The sequence below is a fragment of the Elgaria multicarinata genome, chromosome 8 (genome assembly GCF_023053635.1).
Source record: "Elgaria multicarinata webbii isolate HBS135686 ecotype San Diego chromosome 8, rElgMul1.1.pri, whole genome shotgun sequence".
Taxonomy (NCBI): domain Eukaryota; kingdom Metazoa; phylum Chordata; class Lepidosauria; order Squamata; family Anguidae; genus Elgaria; species Elgaria multicarinata.
In genome coordinates, this window is record NC_086178.1 from 96,884,739 (window position 1) to 96,904,419 (window position 19,681).

At 44.2% G+C, this 19,681-nt stretch overlaps 1 protein-coding gene across 2 annotated transcripts; it reads right to left on the bottom strand.

The window, feature by feature from the left end:
• Positions 1–3,727: 3,727 nt before the first annotated feature.
• Positions 3,728–18,200, bottom strand: ZNF365 (zinc finger protein 365). Of its 2 annotated transcripts, none has more exons than XM_063131636.1 (5): positions 18,182–18,200; positions 15,008–15,759; positions 8,998–9,178; positions 4,544–4,581; positions 3,728–4,388 (listed from the first exon to the last, which is right to left on the bottom strand). In XM_063131636.1, the coding sequence occupies exons 2-5, from the start codon at positions 15,742–15,744 to the stop codon at positions 4,142–4,144; spliced, it is 1,203 nt and encodes a 400-aa protein (XP_062987706.1). In that variant the 5' UTR covers positions 15,745–15,759; positions 18,182–18,200; the 3' UTR covers positions 3,728–4,141. The 2 variants fall into 2 exon arrangements, with proteins under 2 accessions (XP_062987706.1, XP_062987705.1); XM_063131635.1 differs by having other exon boundaries at positions 3,728–4,391.
• Between the last annotated feature and the right edge of the window lie 1,481 nt (positions 18,201–19,681).

Sequence of the window (19,681 nt, forward strand, 5' to 3'; positions counted from 1 at the left end):
ATTAATAGTCTCTGGAATAGCATAAGGCCCTGGCAAGAAACAGGGTGCTAAAGGGCCCCACTGGAGTTGAATCATCATAAGTCAGTGCAAAATTGCAAAAACGTAAACATAAGGGACATAGTCCAATAATTTTTCTAAACGCCTAAAAACTGAACTCTGGAAGTATAGCACATGTTGAATCTTGTTCGCATTGAGCAAATTCAATACCCATTAATTGCAGCCATCAAAAAACAACAGCCCAAGCAAGATCTTTCAGTAGTTCTATAACAGGCCAAAGATAAAACTTTAGCAAGTCTCCAGGTTCAAATTTTTGAAGCCAATGTACAGAAAATGGCAGAATCTGAACTGATGCTGTTAATGGCATTTACCTTTTATTCACACACACACACACACACACACACACAGGTAATAGACTCCCTCTCTCAGGATGTATCTCATTATTAGGCCTGCAAGCTTTATTTATTTATTTTACAGTATTTCTACCCCACATTTCAGCCAAAAAAGGCATCAAAAACGGCTCCAAGAGCAAGATGCAAAGTTTAATAATAAGCCATTAAAGCGTTCACTAATTTGTAAATGGGTGAGAGTTTTAGTAGGTGAGGATAAGTATTAAGGGCACACTATTTTGGTTCTGATGTGTTAATAAGCATAGGAAGAGAAAAATAAAAGTAAAATAAAGTGGCCTTTCCTTCTTACAATTTGTTTTTTAAATTGTAAGGAAGAAATGAATGGTAATTAGGCATATTTATTAAAATTTAATCAATCAATTGTTTAAAAGGCAGGTGATTAATCAGCTATCAGCAGACAGCTAGACTTAGTATGGGTTGTTTCCTTTTGTAGTTTGTTATGAAATGCAGAATATGGTTTGAAATGAAACTAAGCTTCAGCGTGGTATTCAGGGTTGCCTTGCTAAGGTTTTATATCTTGTGCCAACTCTTCTGGATAGAAAAGGGAGTTATACTTGGCTAGCTATAGCCAAATACAAACCTTTAAAAATCTTCATGGAGTCTTTAGTATTCCAAGGATCAAGATCTAGTGTCATTAAGCAAATGTTGTCATTGGATGAGAGAGTCTACAAATAACAGCAATCCCATATGCTACTAGGGTATGAAACACAGGCCTCATTCTTAATGAGATGGTAAACTTGTGTGTGGCTTGTATCGCTTCAGAATGCAGGAGGGGCTGATTGATTGATTTACACCTTTTTTCCACTGTAAAACTCAAGGTGACTACATGTTGTTCCCAGGTGATTTTCCTTCCAAGCACTGACCAATCTCAGATTTGATTAGCTTCAGTAAGATGGCTGCCTCATATGCCTTCAGACCATGGGACCAGGGCACGTGATTGATTCCTTCTATAGACAAAAAAAAACTCCACAAAGAAAACTAGATGATCAGGAATAGAAGGGTTCTAGCCTAGCTTTATCACCAACGTGCTCGTTTTCTGTGTGGAGGAATTGTCTTTTAAAAAAATAATTGGCAGGGGATCATTCCAACACATGAGCCCTGACCTACATTCAGTCGTGATACAGCCCATTATAGGTTTACCAGCTCTGAACTAGGTCACACTTTCCCACCCAAAGAGAGTTTGTAGCCCTTGCACTAAACTAGCCACAAACCTCACTCACTGTGGCACATGCCAAATCATGAAGGCACGGAGTCCCTCACTGCACACAGAACTAGCAGAATTCTGGAGGGGGGCAGCCACAGAGTCATGCTGGATTCTGCAAAACAAAATTAGTGGCCATTTTGGGTTTGTGGGCCTTATGTTGCCCACACCTGTTACAGAGGATCAAAGTTGATGAATTAACTGAATAAGTTAGCTAATAAGGCCCCATGCCATTGGACAGGGGTGAGGTACGCTATTTCCTCCAATTTGGAAGTCCTGTTGTCGCTGCCTTGAAGTGAGGTGCCACACCGGAAGATCTGTGATAAATTATTATCTCCCTTATAGGAAGCAGAGAGCAGCATATGTGCAGCTCCAGGCTTGGTCTAGACTGAGACTTACTTTGCATTCACAATATAACAGCACCAGATCATGCGGCCTCAAGTCATTCTCTTGGGTGACACTGCACCGAGCTTGACCCTAAGAAAAGACTATATATGGGAACTTTAGTTGAGAGCAAGTTCTGCCCGTGAGCCTGGCTTTAGAATAGCAAAATGCTAACACAGCCCTTAGCTAGACCTACTCCTTAGTCCGCGACGGAGGGGTGAAGATCTCGCGATGGTTTTATCGCGAGATCCCCCTCTGTTTACACGCGGAGTGCGACGACCTCAGAAGGAGAGGCGTCGCGCCCGCCATTTTTTTTTACAGTTAAAGGGCCAGCAGCACGAACCATCATGCGCAAAAGGTGTTATTTTTTAAAAAATAATTACTTCCCCTGCTCCCCCCACCCCGGCCCCAATGGGCGCAGTGCTCCTGAGGAGCAGTGTGCCCCGTGTGCAGGTCCCGGCTCCTCCCAGTTTTCCATGGAAAAACTGGGCCTAAAGGGGAGGGCGAGATCCCGGGGCAAGGGAGGGATCATCCCTCCCTGATCTCGGGATCCGCTGTGTGTCATCTGAATGCACAGGGACGATCCCAGGGATCAAAGTGTCATGAAGGACCTAGAAGTACAGATTGCTGCAATACCAAGTTAAACAACAAGAGCAGCTCAACAGTATATAAATCCAGTTAAATGGATGTCATGGGTTCTCAGGTATGGACCAGAGAGAGCTGAGTTTGAATCCACTGCTCACCTGTAAAGCTCATTGGATGATTTTGAGCCAACCACTCTCCCTCAGCCCAACCTAGGAAGGACAAAGCAAAATAGCCCCCATGTACAGCCCTGAGCTCTTTGGATGAAGCGTGGGGATATAAACGTGATATAAATAAACAGCTGCCCTGACTGTCAAGGCACAGAAATACGTCACTGCGGCTCTTGACCGCAGTGCCGTCCACACCACAGGGGTAACCATCCTGCTGTATGGAAAGAGAGAGGAAGGGTGAATCCCCATCCTCCCTTGTGCCTTAGCCACTGAGAAATGGCAGTGCCAAGAACCTCCCCCTGCACTCCCCCCTCCAGGCAGGCAAGTGCAGGGATCAACCACTTCAATGGTTTGTCTTGGGGGCCAAAACCGACATTACTTTAAATCTGCGACTGGCAACTACATCTTTGTGTTCATTTTTATTCTAGAGTAGGTACAAGAGTCCCCGAATTTGTCTTGGGAACCTAGTGTGGGGCATAGAGTGGCTCTGAAGATTTGGATTGGGGTCCCTGCACCTATTCTAGAGAAAAAGGTGGGGGGATGAATATCCTGTTTTTAGCCACTAGGTCACCAGTAATATGCAGCTTCCAGCTGGCTCCCCAAAAATCATCCTTACCGCCTGTCCTAGGTGACAGGAGAAGGTGATGGCAGCAGCAGGCCTAGAGAGGGAGACCATTACCCATTCAGTTTCCTCAAAGCTACTTGCTCTTGCAGAAAAGCCATCAATGTTCTTCATGCCTTAGAATCAAAGAAGCACAGTCAAGCTAAGAGCAGTTTCACCTTCAAAACATCCATCCTTAAACTTTTCCCCGACCAGGCATTATGGAAGGAGAGTTTAATTTATCGAGGTGCCAGGCAGAAGGGATCCCTCTTAATGGGAGCAGTAAACAGTTCTGTCATGAATCGACCTGCCAAAACGAATGGCTGTGGTTATATTATAAATGCAAATACATACAATCGTAACAACCATTTGTATGTGAAATGCCAGACGCAACTGAAATAACCTCTTGCAAAAATAAAGTGCCACCTCACATACACAACCAAAGTTCTAGAAATGAGGCAGTTAAATTGGTCTTTTATATTTATGTATTACTATTATAATCTATTAAATATATCAAGTCATTGCCCAAATGAACAGGGAAATATATAGCGATTACGCAATGGGTGTGATTGGCAGTACAATACTATGCAGGTCTACTCAGAAGTAAGCCTCACTGAGTTCAATGGGATTTTGTACACTTCCCTGGGAGTAAGTCCCATTGAGTTTAGGGGGACTTAGTTCCGAGAAGACACACATAGCCTTGTGCTGGTAATCTTTCTTTGTGGTAGCTCAAAGCTATCAGATCTTGTACTATGCACTTATAGATAGATTAGGTTAAATACATACATATATATGCTTAGTAGAGCTGTTTGCTTTTTTTACTGATCTTTGATTTTGCATTAACCTTACGGGCAGCATTTGCCACGTCCCCTTTCTTCTGAGGTCTCCAAATGTCCCTCACACAGTCAACAGGTTCATAAAATAATTTAACTGGATGGGCACAGGTTTTGTCCTCCTTGGCTTTCTTGAGGTGCATTCGTCCTTTCTGAAGAGAATGAGGTTTCGCATCAGGGGTGTTGTAAAAACCATGCTGATTTCCTCGACTGCTGATGTGGGGGGGGGAAGTGGAGGGGGGGACAAGAAAAGTTGGTCAGATTTAATAGCGAACTCTGTAAATGTAACATTAAGGATGCACAGTTTCAGTAACGTAGTATCAAAAATATTACTTTATACTGAGAATATGAAATGACATACATACAGGCATCGGGGTTTCTTACTGGATGACATATCTGTAAACTAAAAACACAACATGCATATTATTCAAATTGACATGACATGAATAAATACTAATTTTTTATCTATTTGTTTTCTAATAGTGTAATCCTATAAATGCCTATTCGGAATTAAACTTTTTGGATTTGAATTGGAATTACTCCCAAACAAGTGGAAAGAAGATTGCAGTGTAAATTCACTTTTTGAACATTTCCTTTCTATTCAAATGGTTTTATCTAAATGCAGAAATAAAGCACAAGCTGTAGACAACAAAAGCATCCCAGATTTCCAGAATCCTTTTCCTAGGAGCTCTCTGACTTGATCTGGTTTCGCACTTATGAATTTTAAAGTATTTTTACATGTCATAAAACCAGATCCAGATAGGCTCAGCATGGAACCAGTTTGATGAATGCATCTGATATTTTCTTAGAAGCAAAATTCCTATCAGGAAATTACATGTTCCCATTAATTTCAACGGAGGCAACTTCTCAACGAATGTGTTCGATGCGTGTCACTTGTCACTTCCACTAGAGGTGAATAATCCAGACTGTTTGTCTCCAAATTCTGCATCAAGATGAACTGAATTTTGCAATCTATATAAAGTCCAATCCTATGCATTTTAACTCAGAAATTCAATGACTTCCAGGAAGCCATGCATAGGAATGCATCCTAAATTATGCAGACTGGGCAAATCAGCATAATTTATTTTATTTTACATGATTTATTCTGCAGTGTTTACCATTTTTTCATAATTCATTCTGGTTCTATTATTCATGAACAGAGTCATGGAGCTATATGGGGCATGGAATTCTGAACTTCCTAATAGGTGGAAAATTCAGCAGGCATTGCCCACATATTCTCAAAGCTATAATCACAGCCATAAGGGCTATAAACTTTTTGTTTGAAATGAAAGCTGCGACTCTCAGGAACTATATTAACAGCAGTTTCTGACATTCTGATGAATTATCAGATATACACACAATTCTGCCTATACACAAAGTTTAAGTGTTACAATGGAAAGCATACAAAGAAATGTAATCCAAGGTCTCCATTTAACTCAGACCTTTGCCTGCCACGAGATCATGAATTCTAATTCTCTGGCATGCCTTTCAGGAGTGTTGTTCAGCTGGTCCAATAAAAGATATTGCCTTTTTTTATTTCAGATCACAACTCTGAGGGCATTTACCAGTGACAAGCTTTCCATTTGCTATTTTGCATCTCCTGAACTAATTAGCAGTCATGGCTCATCTGGAGAGGTGTGACGCTACCATGCAGACTTCATGTGCAATCTCAATTGTCACATTTCTTTGTTTACTCTTGTTTATTACTACCTTTCATTTAAAAGGGCCATCTGATGCTTCAGATGAAATTCATGCTGGGAATCGAGAAATAGTTTTTTCAGAGACATGAAGGAGGTATTTGAAAATAGTTTTTTCAGAGACATGAAGGAGGAGAGTTATCATTGACTGCAAGCACATACACTCATTTTCTATTCCACTGTCATCTCTGATTAAAGAGTTTTTGTCCAACTGGAACCCATTATCGAAACTTTTCATCAGGATCCACAATAGGAACTTATTATTTATTATATTTGTATATTGGTTTGAAAGGGAGATTGGATAAATTCATGGAGGTTAAAGACTATGGCCCCATTCAGAAGACACCTTAAACCATGGCATTAACTATGGTGAATAAAGCAAAAAAGTCTTATTCACTGTGGTTAATGCCATGGTTTAGGTGTCTTATGAACACAGCCTGGCTTTCTGGCTTAACCACCATGGTTAAAGCCGTGGTTTAAGATGTCTTCTGAACAGGCCCTATCAATGGCTACTAATCATCAGATGACTATATATTGCCTCCAGTATCAGAGGCAGGATAGCTCTGAGTACCAGTTGCTAGTGAACACATGCAGGAGGATGCTACTGTATTCATGTCCTGCCTGTGGGCTTCCCATTGGCGCATCTGATTGTTCACTGTGGCAAACAGGTTGCAGGACTAGAGAGGCCTTGAGTCTGATCAAGCAAAGCACTTATGTCCTTATGGCAGGGGTGAGGGACCTCAGGCCCAGGGGTCAAATCCAGCCTGCCCAGGATCCCAATCTGATCCTCCATGGTTCCCCCAGTGATCACAACCCTTCCCCAGGCCCCATGTCCAACAATCATTTGATGGTTTTCCAGCTTTTGAGATATTTTCTATTTCAATTGTAGTAATTATTTCTAAATTTGCATCTACACGCACACATTAGCACATGCAATTGCTATGCAACACTGTGTCCTGTTTTGTCTCATTTGTGGTCATGTGTTTTCTCTTTTTTGACAATGTGTAAGGGGCTACCCTACACCCATGCCTGTTTGAACCTGCCAGGATTCCAAGACTGACCATTAGATCAACAGGCAGCATAAGAGACTAGACCTTATGGTCTTTGTGGAACTCCCTCCCAAGGGATGGGTCTTTCGCCCTCCCTTTGATTGTTTTATTTATTTTTATTTATTTATTACATTTCTCTGCTGCCAATAGCCAAAGCCCTCTGGGTGGCTCACAACAATTAAAACCATAAAATACACCGCATTAATGCATAATATAAAACTGTTAAAAGTTGCAAACTACAGCATAAAACCAAAGTAAAAAACAGCAGCACTGTAAAGATTTAAAAACAGAAAAACAAATTTAAAAACAGCAGAAGCTGAAAGATTAGAATGCCTGGGAAAACAGGATGGTCTTCACCTGCCACTTAAAAATAGGCATCAGGTAAGCCTCTCTGGGATGGACATTCCTCAAACAAGGTGCCACACCAGAAAAGGCCCTTTCCTTACTAGTCACCTGCCTTAATTTATTTGGCAGGGGCACCAGGACAAGGGCCTTTGAAAACTATCTCAGGGTCTGGGCTGGTATATATATATTTTGTGAACCACCCAGAGAGCTTTGGCTACTGGGTGGTATAGAAATACAATAAATAAATAAATAAATAGGAGGAGACTTTAAGGGCCTTAACAAACCTTTTATTTCAATCTTCTTTTAATTGCTGATGCTGATGTTTTAAAACTGCTTTTGCTCTGCATTTTATCTTTGCTGATTGGGATGTTTTTCAGTAGTTTAATTGTGTTTCCTACATGCTTTATATTTTGAAGTGTTTTTATGATGACTATTGGTGAGAATATTTTAAAATGTATTTGTATTCGTTAGATTAGGCATTAGAAATCAATTAGAGAGGTGACCAGGCAGCTATCTTTCTCAGTAAAGAGGTCCAGAGTGTGGGTGCCACCACAATAAAAGCCCTGCTCTTCACACCTGATGGAGCCCACACAGAGCCTGACCAAAGGTTCTCAAGGAACAAGGAAGAATATACAGGAGAAAGGACTCCCAAAGGTACCCAGGAGCCAAGCCATTTAGGTCTTCAAAGGCAAGCACCAGCTCGTTGAACTGAACTGGTGCAGTTGTGTCAGAATTGGTGGTATATGATCGCCGTGTCATGTCTCTGGGTCGCAGCCTGGCAACCCTGGCTCTGTCACCCCACCTTCATGTCTCTGAAAAGCTATTTGCCTCAATCCAGCAAGGTAGAGCCACATGGAAAGGCAGGCATCCCATATGCATTGCTGATGCTCATGTGGGCATGTGCCTGGGTGTGTATCCACTGGCACATTCAGTCTCCAAGATGCTGAATATGTCTTTTGATGTGGACTGAGATTCATCTCCCCATCTCTCATGTTGTAAGCCTGTGTGCACCAGTTGCTGGGGAACATGGGTGGGAGGGTGCTGTTGCACCATGTCCTGCTTGTTCATCCCTGGCTGATGGCTGGTTGGCCACTGTGTGGACAGAGTGCTGGACCAGATGGACCCTTGGTCTGATCCAGCAGGGCTCTTCTTATGTTCTAATTAGTAGAGATGGATTGGCCTGCATCAGCCCATCTAAAACGGGTGCCTTCCAAATGGATTGGACTACAACCCCCATAATTTCCCAGGCAGAATGGTCATTATGCTACCAGGGGATGATGGAGGTTGTAGTCCCATCTGGAAGGTACCAGATTGGGTTACCTAGTCATCAAACTCATAGGATGCCTTGGTCAAGCCAACGTCTGTCAGCCTAACCTACAGCACAGGGTTGTTCTGAGGATCAAATTGCAAGGGAGAGAAATCCATGTACACCCTCCACGCTTGGGCTCCTTGGAGGAAATCAAGGATTAAAAAGAAATGTAGGATTTCAAGTGCCCTTTATAGCTAAAAAGCACAGCAACTGCTTCTGATATAGAACATGAGTTTAACATGTAAATAAACCGTAAACCAAAAGGAGGACAGAGGTGCTTTTTAAAGTACTTCTTGCAAAACACTAAGCAAAGTGTCCATTCATTCAGGTTGCATCTATTTATACGTTAAAAACCCGCATGCATTTTCCTGCTGTGGTGAAGTGCAATGTAACAAAACAGACCACCGTTTTTGGCTCACCACGTGTTCATGGACATCACTGTAGTCCTCCATGATCTGCTGATTCTGATAATATTCTAACTGCTTCTCTGCCAGATCCACCCGCTGCAGCAGATTCTCAATGAAGTGCTGGAGCCTGGCTTTGCCCCGAAACTCCTTCTCAGCAGCTTCCTCCAGGAAGTGATTAAATGTAACTACTTCTCTGCAAGGACAAAAAAAAAATGCAGCTCTATTGGAAATGTCATTGTAAAGAACGCTGGCCTTTCCTTATTCTTTTTAATGAGCTACAGGACAGCATGGATGCTAGCTTTTAATTCGCAGAGCCTCTTGCCTATACCACAGGTATATTCAGTGCCAGATGCAACGTTAACCTTCCCAGGACCACAGGCACATAACTGAAAAAGCAAACCGCACTGGTGTAATTCTTGCACCTGTCAGGCCCACGCTGCTTCTAGAAATAAAAGTCCAGGTAATAAAAATGAATTCTTTCCTCTGTGCCATATTTGCCCCAGCCCAGATCCTGCACCAACAGCACTAGGTTCCACCCCTCTGGGCAGTGGGATGTTTTTCCTGCAGAAGGGATCATCTTCCAGTGGCAAGATGTCTGTTTTGCCACTTTGGAAAAGGGAAATGGCATAAGAACATAAGAAAATACGTTGAATCAGACCAATGGTCCTAGTTTAGAATTTACGTTCACAGTGGCCAACCAGCTACCCACAAGTAGAACATGAACGCAATAGTACATTTCTGCTTGTGTTCCCCAGCAACTGGTCGGCAGAGACATACTGCCTCTAATACTGGTGGCAATATAGCCATCAAGACTTGTAGCCATCGATTGCCTTATCTTCCATGAATTTGTCTAATCTCTTTCTAAAGCCATATAAGTTAGTGGCCATCACCATATCTTGCGGTAGCAAATTCCATAGTTGAACTGTACAGTGTGTGAAGAGTAAGTACTTCTTTTTCTCTGTCCTGAATAGCCCAGCTTCATGGGATGACCCCTTGGTTCTAATATTATGGGAGAGGAGAAATGAGATATTAATTTGCCTCCTTGAAATTTAATCCTCGCAATTAATTCTATGTTTGCATATATAGATATAAATCAATATATGCAAATTTTGTGTAGATTTGTGTCCAATGGGCCTGGTCCCAGAATTTTTAACGTAACTAGCATTACCCCTGGTTCCTGAGTTTGAGGGTTACCCATCTCTCTCTATCCCTCTCTCTCTCATTTCAATCTTCAAATCCTGAGGAGAAAAGAAAGTTCTGAATTGGTATCTGCTAGCAATTTTGGACACACTGAACAAACTGTAGTTTAATCTAGACATGAGAAAGATAATGTTAGCCCAGAGTTCTGGGGAGCTAGGATTAGGTGTACGATCTGTTTTGGACAGAGTTACGCTACCCGTGAAACAACAACCTTACTGTTTGGAAGTACATCTAACCTGGCTTCTGGGTGGCCAGGTGGCAGCAGTGGTGAGGTAGCCAGGTGGCACCAGATACGAAAGGAGCAGGGCTCCTGCAGCTTTAACTGTTGTGGTAAAGAAGGAATTTCACAACGTGCTGCATGCATACAAATGACACCTGCTGAAATCCCCTTTTCTATACAACTGTTAAAGATACAGGAGCCCAGTCCTCGTTTCCATATGGTCACCCTAATTCAGTGTGATGGCAGAAGTTTGAGCCAGGCACCCCAAAATAGCAAACCTGATCTTCCTTTGGCTAGGAGTGGAGGGAGCCCCATTTTCCACTCAGAGAATTCTCCACTCAGAGAATTAGCAGAAGGTTCAGCCCCCAAAATCTGGTTGAAGTGAATAAGCACTCTCACCAGAATGCATAACCAACTCTCCAGCACCCACAATTGGGTCTTGAAGAACATGGCCATGAATAGGGACTTGTTCCCAGAGAAGAAGACATGCCTTTGAACAACTGTGTGGTTTCCTTTAAAACAAACAAAGCAACCAGGGCGGTGGGAGGGGAGCAGGTAGGCAGATAATTTTGTGGATATTCATCTTTGCAGTGATATGTGGAAGAACAACACAAACTAAAAACTAGCCTTTTGTTTTACATCTCTCTAGGAACCACCTACATGCATACCCAACCATGATACTAATTTGCTTGGTGCAGTATTGACATCTTGGTATTTTTGCTGGGCAAATCCAGTGATGGTTCACAGATGATGGCGGGGCTGTGCTATTTTAGTGTTTTTAGCTGTTTTGAAGTTTGTATGTTTCATCATTGTAAGTTGCCTTGAGACTTTTTTTAAAAGAAAAAGGCAACTAAGAAATAAATACTACTAACAACAACCAAGCCATGCTTACACATCTAAACTTACCCTTGTGCATAACCCTTACATCTTTTTTCCTGCCTTTCTCTTACTCTCTCTCTTATCCTATTATGAACAGTAGTCTCTCCAAAGCATAATGTATTTTAGTGACTATTGACTATGAGCCACCTTGAGGCTCACTCAGTGGTGGCAAAGCAGCACATAAATGTAATATTATTATCATAATTATTAGCATTATGCCATGCAAAGGCCCTTCCATCTGGCTGACTGGTGTGGGAACAGAATGCTGGACTAGATAGGTCTTCAGTCTGATTCAGCATGACTCTTTTTACATTCTTGCATTGCTCCCACAATATAAATTGCTTCACTTGCCCTAAATCTTATTTGTTGCCTTCCCTGATGCCCTTAACTTCTATCTTATCTATCGTCTTAAAAAATCATTTCTTAGGTGATTGGTTTTGTTGCCTTCTTTCCTTTTTCTTTTAAAGGCTACAACAGAACAAGAACCTGGCTCTAGATTGAGGATGCAATGCATGCTGGGACATCATAGCTGCAAAACAAGCCCTTACCATGAGAGATCAGATTCTCCTTGGATTTCTTTGCAGAGCCTGGCAGTCCCTAAACTCCAGTGTTGGGCTCAGAAAGCACAAGGCAGGCAACCAAACGCTAAAGGGAATAGATCATATTCACAGTACATCGTATGCTAGCTTTAGCTGTTTGCAGTATTCCCTGAGTGGAGAACCATTCTGTCTTCTTGTTCTCTTGGCCCCTGTGGAAGCTAATATCTAAAACATGGCAGGGTTTTTGCTCAGTTCCAAATTAATCTCATCACCCCCATCTTTTCATGGAGGCAGTTTAGAAACAGTATGGGGACTCTAGCATAAGATGAAAATCAGGTTGGCCAACGGTATGGAGGAGGTCATGCTGCCGTGTGTATGTGGGAGGGGGAGGATTCAACAAGCCAGTTCCCAGGGTGAGTGGGAAATTAAACTTATTGTTGTGGAACAAAAATGACTCTGTGTACTGTATAATCCTCTACATGTTTTGTCAAAAGTAAGCCCCACTGAGTTCAGGGAGCTTACTCCCAGGTAATTGTGTATAGGATTGCAGCTTTACGTATTAGCTTTGCAAAACTTCACCTGAACCCACCCGAACAATGTGATCCTGTTCTAGATATCACTGCATAAATAGTGGGTTATGTCATGGCAGCTGAAACGGCTTCCCATTACTTTACAAGTGGAGCAGAGCCACCCAGAACTCCCTTTAGCTAAATACACGCACACAAACTAAAGGCAGAAGGACTCCATGAAGGGACTCTTAGGCTATTTCAAAAGATCCTTTGGAAGTGTCATAAGAACAGGCTTGTAAACAGACATTTGCCTGATCGCCTGGGTTGAGTAATTTTTCTCTCCAGACAGACAAGAGTGGAAACTTTTGTTCACTAGAAGGTAAGTTGCTTTTGCTTTCAGGCCATCAATGTACTTTACTGAATACAGATATTTATGAGCAGGAGTACTAGTTTAAAAAATGTGGTGGACGTAGAAGGACATCACTACTCCTTCCTACCCTGCTTTCCTGCTTCTTGTTGTGTGTAGGGACTTCGTCTGGCACTTATTTACTGTAACAGGGGACAACCACTGAGGGGCCAGTGTGAGATCAAGCTCCAGCGGTGGTATAGGGGTATCAATTATGCCTTCCTCCCAGTACCGGAAAACTTATAGTAGGATCCTCACCCTGCCTACTTGGAAATAAGTCTTACTAAATCCAATGGGACTTGCTTCCTAGTTAATGGTGTTTAGGATTGCTGCTCTATACCTGCTAGCCAATCTTAGTAACAGCAGCATGGTACATATAACTGAAACATGTCAAGGTGTTGTAAACTACCTGAAGGGTGTCTGAGAATACTAAAGGACACCAAAAACCACAATCCTTGATCAGTTTGCTCCCGATTTCTTCCACTGATGTCAATGGGAATACCAGGGAGTGGGCAGGTAGGGGATTGAAGCCTTAAAGTAGTTCACATATAAATAATGTATCAGCAATTACTACATTTTTAATGAATATAACATGGAAGTATTTTTAGATGAGCTGGAACTGCCGACATGATTTCGGAATCTGCTACGAATGCCGGCAGGAAACCAAATTATGATTCTTTCCAAGATATGATCCCATAAGGTAGCATTTGCAGCTCTGACTTGCTGCTGAATTGGGGTAGGCGGCGTATTTGGAAACAAGACCTTTGTATCTTTACCTCCACTCCTGAAGCCAAAGCACAGCAGGGCAGAATGCATCTCCCTATACCAGTGTTGTTGAGCCTCTTTCAGCCCGGAGGCTGGATTCCATTTTGGAGAAACTCTCGGGGGCTGCATTCCAGTGGTGGGCGTGGCCAAGGGCAAAAGGGATGGGACCGAAAAAAACTTGCTGCCAATCAGTAAGCCTCAGAAGAGGCATTTCAACCTTTTAGAATGGGGGGTGGGTGGGAATCTGCATCAAAGCTGGGAAATGATCAGTGGCCGGGGGAAAGAGGTGTGTACATCTGGGAAATCCCAGAGGGCCAGACTGGGACCAGTTGGGCCAGATTTGGCTCCTGGGCCTGAGGTTCTGCACCCCTGCCCTGTTTACTTATTCACAGAGAAGCATCTTTCTCTACAGATCATCCCACCGGATGACATTAGGACATAAAAGTTCCATCCAATATATCTAGATGATTTTTTATTATGCCTGGAACTGAATTCTTAACCTCCTGTAATGCAAGCCTTCTTTTCCTTCTAAAATCTGTAGATCAACACCTCACTCTAAATCATGAGGAAAAGGAGACACAGATAGAGATAAGCAGGGAAACCTATGAAAAGATATTGGTATGAAACAGAAGTGAGGAACCCGTGGCCTGACTGTGCCCCATGGTATCTCCGGCAGCTCCTCACCTTCAATCTTTAGCTGAACTCAATGAAAAGCAGAGCCTGCAGAGTGCCCTGGAGAGCAAAGAAAAGAACAACACTTTGGAAACACCAATCTGGGTTTCAAAAGGCACCCCTGCCAAGGTGGAGAGGGCACACACACCCTCCTTGGTAGGTAGGTAGGTAGAACTTTCAAAAGGGTTTTGTGGCAGTGGCGGTAGTGCGAGTGTGTGAAAGTTGATGAGAGCACAGGGCGTGAGAATTTATATTTAAAATATCACCCCCACATTCTCTCTGTCTCAATCACTCTCTTTCTCAAGATCATCAACCCACACACTGACCCAGTTCGCACATTATGGCAGCAAATCATGGGTTAGTTAACCCACAATTTGCCAGAGTGTGTGCCAGTCGCGTTCCAGGGTCATTTTGAATATTCAACCTCCAACTGGGTCAACCAGGGTTGCTATATGATGTCGAAATTTGAACACTATAGGTCGATCACAGGTTAAACAACCCACAGTTAACCTACAATTGTTAAAATTGCAAAGTGCATGCATTTTTAGGCAGTATAATTTTGCTCTTACTGCAGGATGTTTCCAAAAGGAAGGGCAAATAGAAGGAATGGAGGGAGATGGCCATCCTGTCTGGGAGACCATGCTGTCTGTTGGGTGATGGGAGTTGTAATCCAATACATCTGGAGGGCAACAGGTTGGGGGAGTTGGATCTAAAGCAGAACCAGTCCCATGGGCCTTCTTGCTCCTGTCCAGTCATGCTGGAAATTCTTACTACGTACATTAAAAAAAACCCACCTTCCTCCTGCTACTACATTGACCACCCTTCCACTTACTCTTCCTTCCTGTGGAGCTCTTCTTCAGACTCCGTAAGCCGTTGCTTCAGCACTGCAATCATCTCCACAGCAATGTCCACTTGCCGGTTGAGGGCCCTCTCTCGCCGCTGAACTTCCTGCTTCTTCTGCGAAAGCTGCACAAAAGCGGCGCGGACCTCCAAGAGCTCAGCCGTCTTTTGGGCCAGCTCTTTGGTAAGCTTGTCGATCCTCTTTTCAATCGTTTTGTCCACAGCTTCTACCATCCTGTTAAACTTCTCTCTTACGTGGGCCTCGAACGAGGCCTTGGAGTCTGTGGTCGATGCCGCCAAGCCTGGTTTAGAAATCGGTTCGTCTGTGGACTCCCCCGACGTGTAATTTGACCCATAAGACGCAGGCCTTTCGGCTTCCACCTCCAGCGGCTTCCTGTTCTTCGTAGTCTCTCGTGCCCCATCACAGAAGTTTAGATAGGACAGCTTTGGTTTCATGACACTGGCACCATCTCCAAGCATCCCTTGCATCAGGGGCCCGGAAGAAGGGATCAGTTCTGTATTGTGGAGGGATGAAAACAGGTTGCATTTTGTCAAGAGGCTCCTGTCTTCGTAACTATGGTTGTATTCCAGATGGGCTCTCAAGGAAGACAGGGTCCGAAACCTGGTGTGGTCCCCACATCGCGGGCAACGAAATGGCAGGCAGACACTGACATTTTCAAACGACTCCTGCCAGGGGTATCTGCTTTCTTCAAAAGTGTTCTGTTGCATTACTTTCCAAAATCCCTAGGAATAACAACAGGCTTTTTAGGGTTGTATAAAAAGAATCACTCTTAGCCAGTCTTCCCCAACATGGTGCGCTCTGTTGTGTTGGACTACAGTGCCCCTCATCCCCAACCAAGTTGAGATTATGGGGGTTGTAGTCCATCATATCTGGAGGGTACCAGGTTGGGAAAGGCTGCTCATAGCCCAAGGGCCTGGCTTTTGCACTAAAACAGCGCTGGGCAATTTATGGCCCTCCAGACGTTTTGGCCACCATCTCTCACCACTGGCTACACTAACTAGGGGATGATGGGAGTTGAAGGTAAAAAAAATATCTGGGGGGGCACAAGTTGCCCACCCCTGTTTTACAGGGCATTTGTCACTGAGCTTGGGTGGACTTACTTCTGAGTAAACATGCATAGGATTGGGCGGTAATGGGCTGACTCAGCGATAATTATTATGCTCAGAAATAACAACAAACATTTATAGAGCACTTTTTAAAATGGTCAAAGCACTTCAAATAGGAAACAGAATGGAAACAATGAAACGAAACAGATAGATGCATGGAGTTGCACTTTCTCTGGACAGACAGCTGGTTCTTTACGGGGCCAAATGCCCTGTGGAGCTAAACAAATGTTAGGCAGCAGTAGAAGTCATGCCTCTTGGCGATCACAAAGAGCCGTCTTAGCTTCTCCACAACTTAGGGTGCAATCTTATGCGTATTTAAACAGAAAAGAAGTCCTACAACTCCCAGCATCCCCCAGCAAGCCTCTTGGCTTGCGAATTGTACAACTTTTTCTGTCTATACGTGCAGAGGATTGCATCCTTATTGTCTTCTCCGCAGTAATGAGGGCTAGAAACATGATTAAAAAAAGAAATGTGTGCCTAGAGAAATACGGTCCAAAGATAAATGTGACTTTGTTGTTAAAGCTAAGAAAGTTTCAGCCAAGTCAGTGCCCCACATAAGCTGCTCTGAGCTTCCCAAAGGAATAGCAAGTTATAGATGCAACAAATACTAATAAAAAATGCTTAAGATCCTGCATCAGCTGCCACATTTCAGTGTGGCTTTGTAGCTTTTGTTTATTATTTTAGGAAGTGAAAGTTGTTCCACTGTTAGCTACTCTGAGCCTTGGAAGGGTGGGATAAAAATTGGTTAAATAACAGAAATGTCATGCTAGGCAGCTCAATCATGAGACAATGTGCATTTTTTTAGCTTTCCTGTTGCTGACATGTTTTGGGGATTTGGGCATGACTCAGCCAAAGTTAAGCGCTTTTCAGTGGGAGAGCATGTGCTTAATCCTTCCCATTGATATCAATGAGACTTTAAAGTGCTTAATTTTGGATTTTACCTTTTTTGTTTGTTTGCAAATAAAAACCAAGCAGCGATTATGGGGAACAAGTAAACCAAGCTCAGTGTCAAATGAATTCTAGAAATTAAATAAGTCTCATTCAAATTTCAACACAGCAAGTCGTCGCTTTGAGGCTGCCTCCACCTCACTGAACCTCCAAAATCTGTTCTCTAAAGAGAATAATAATAATAATAATAATAATAATAATAATAAAAGCACCTAAAAAATGAGGTACCGTAAAGAACGCTAGAGAATTTTTGAAAGTGCTGCGCTGACAGAAAATAAGCCTAGCGCTATATAGCAGCCTCCCCAACATGGCACCCACCAGATGCGTTGGCCTACAACTCCCATCATCCAGGGGATGATGGGAGTTGTAGGCCACAGCATCTGGGGGGTGGTGCCAGGTTGGGGGTGGGTGAGATGCTGCTATATTTACGAATTGTCCTGGAAACCCGATTTCCTATGAGATTCCCACCCCCTTTTTTTTTATAGCGTTATGTTACTGACATATCCAGGTCAACCAGGGTGGGTAGGGGGTGTTTCTGTTAAGTTGGGCAGCACAGAGAGAAATCGGCCTCCTCTATGCCAAATTAACTCGGCATCCAGAGATAGTGCAGAGTGAAGCAGCAAGGCGAAAGGGAGCAGCACTGGCGGTCTGCAGCTGGGAGGAAAAGATGCGTGTTGGGGGGGGGGGGAGTCGGGGTGGCTTTTTTACCCGAAGGATGCTGAGATTGTGGGGGCGGGGGAGGGAAGAGCAAGATGTTGCCGGGGACGACATATCTGTGGAGGATGGAGAAACGTTGGCCAGCCTGCAGATCCTGGAGGGACAAACATGTCTCCAGCGCAGTGGTTTTGCTTCCAGCCCTGACCGCTGATTTCTGCAGGGACCGGAGCTTTGCAGCCAGCCGCCCTGCTGCTACAGAGCGCCTGGCCGGGGCTGCCTGCCTGCCTGCCTGCCTCTCCGGCCCTGCTCCCCGGTGCATCTTGAACCACCCCTCTGACGCCTTTCGAATACCCGGCACTGCCTGCCCTGGTGTCCACCAAACGTCCCCGGCTCCCCCCTCGTTCCAGGCTGTGGCGCAGAGCGCGGCTCTTACCTGACTTGTTGCTGCGACGGCCGGTAATGCTGGTGCTGCCGCTGCCGCTGCGGGGAAAAGCGGTTTTCAGCAGAGCCGTAAATCACGCCGAACCCCCGGCGCAGTCACACCCGCGCCCTCGCTCACGCCCCTCTCGCCCACGCATTCACCCCCGCAGCGAAGCCGGCCGAGAGACCGGCGGCCTCGTGGCCGAAGAGCCTGTGGGGTTCGACGAGAGCGCGGCGGCACGGAGATCCGTTTCAAGCGGAGGCAGAGAGGGGGAGCCCGAAATATCCCAGTGGAAGAAGGGAGGGGGAAGCTTGGAAGGAGAAGGAAGGGCAGGGTGGCGGAGTGGGCAGTGCTGGGTTTGGATGGGGGAAAGCCGTGCTGCAATCCACCTGGCAGTGACTTGTAAAGGGTATCTCCGGATCGAGAAGTCATCCTTCTAATTCCTGGGCTTCGGGAGAGGGCACCGGGACCCAGTTAACCTCCCAATGAGAGCAATCAACGGCCTAGATTATTTATAGATTATTAAATATTGTATTATTTAACGTTGCTTTTATACATTTTTTAAACTTTATTTCAAAATACTTCTTTTTGTTGCCTTTCTTCTTTTTTCTTTCTTTCTTTTTACTTTATTTCAAAATGCATTCTTATAACCAAAAAAAGGGGGGCAGGGGGAATGCTAGAAGAATTCATTAAAGAATGCACTCTGCACCTGCTCAGAGGCCCTTTCATCTCTTCTTACTTAAGTTCCAGGGTTGAACCTTGGCACTGCAAACTGAAACTAGAAGGGAGTGAGCCCTTGCAGGACAAATGAAGGGTTGGACGGATGCTAAATTTGTAGCCGTGCATCAAAGGAAGTTTTCTAAATGGCCTTCAACAAACCCACAGGGTTGCTGTGCAACTCAGTAGATTGGACTTGTAGAATGCTTTGTCTGCTGTTAAAGGGCTCCGTCACACCTACTTTTTTCCTGGTATGCACCCACAATTTTGACCTCCATTTCATTAGCACAGCAAGCGCTGGTCCCTTTCATGATTGCCGCAGTTGTTTGCTCTCCTGCGACAATGGAACCAGTTACCTAGGGAGGTTATGGGCGTTCCCACACTAGAGGCATTCAAGAAGCAGCTGGACAACCATCTGTCAGGGATGCTTTAGGGTGGATTCCTGCACTGAGTGGAGGGGAGGGGGTTTGGACTCAATGGCCTTATAGGCCCCTTCCAACTCGACTATTCTATGATTCTATTGTGCCCTCCCCACCTCTTCTCTTTCCCCCTCCAGTTCATTGGTTCTTGATGGGTGATGGACGTGGTTGCCTTCCACCTCACTCTGGTTTTGTTGTCTAGGGTTTTACCATTTCAGCATTTAATTGGCTGGGCAGCATTTAATTCCACTGGTAAAGAGGGTGGGGTTTAAGCAGCAAAAGTCCGTTCGACTGGCTCAACACAAGTCTGTTAGTTTGACCGACAGACTCAGCAAGCTGGAAGAGAACTGCCCCGCCCTCCTCTTTCATCAGCGGC

Bases quoted from the DNA above. Each gene is read 5' to 3' on its own strand.
- ZNF365 (XM_063131635.1), bottom strand. From the start codon at position 15,744: ATGCAACAGAACACTTTTGAAGAAAGCAGATACCCCTGGCAGGAGTCG. The intron at 9,179-15,007 runs GTAAGTGGAAGG...TTGTCCTTGCAG, and splicing joins GAGCTCCACAGGAAGGAAGA to AGAAGTAGTTACATTTAATC. The intron at 4,392-4,543 runs GTATGTATGTCA...CCCCCACATCAG, and splicing joins AGTAAGAAACCCCGATGCCT to CAGTCGAGGAAATCAGCATG.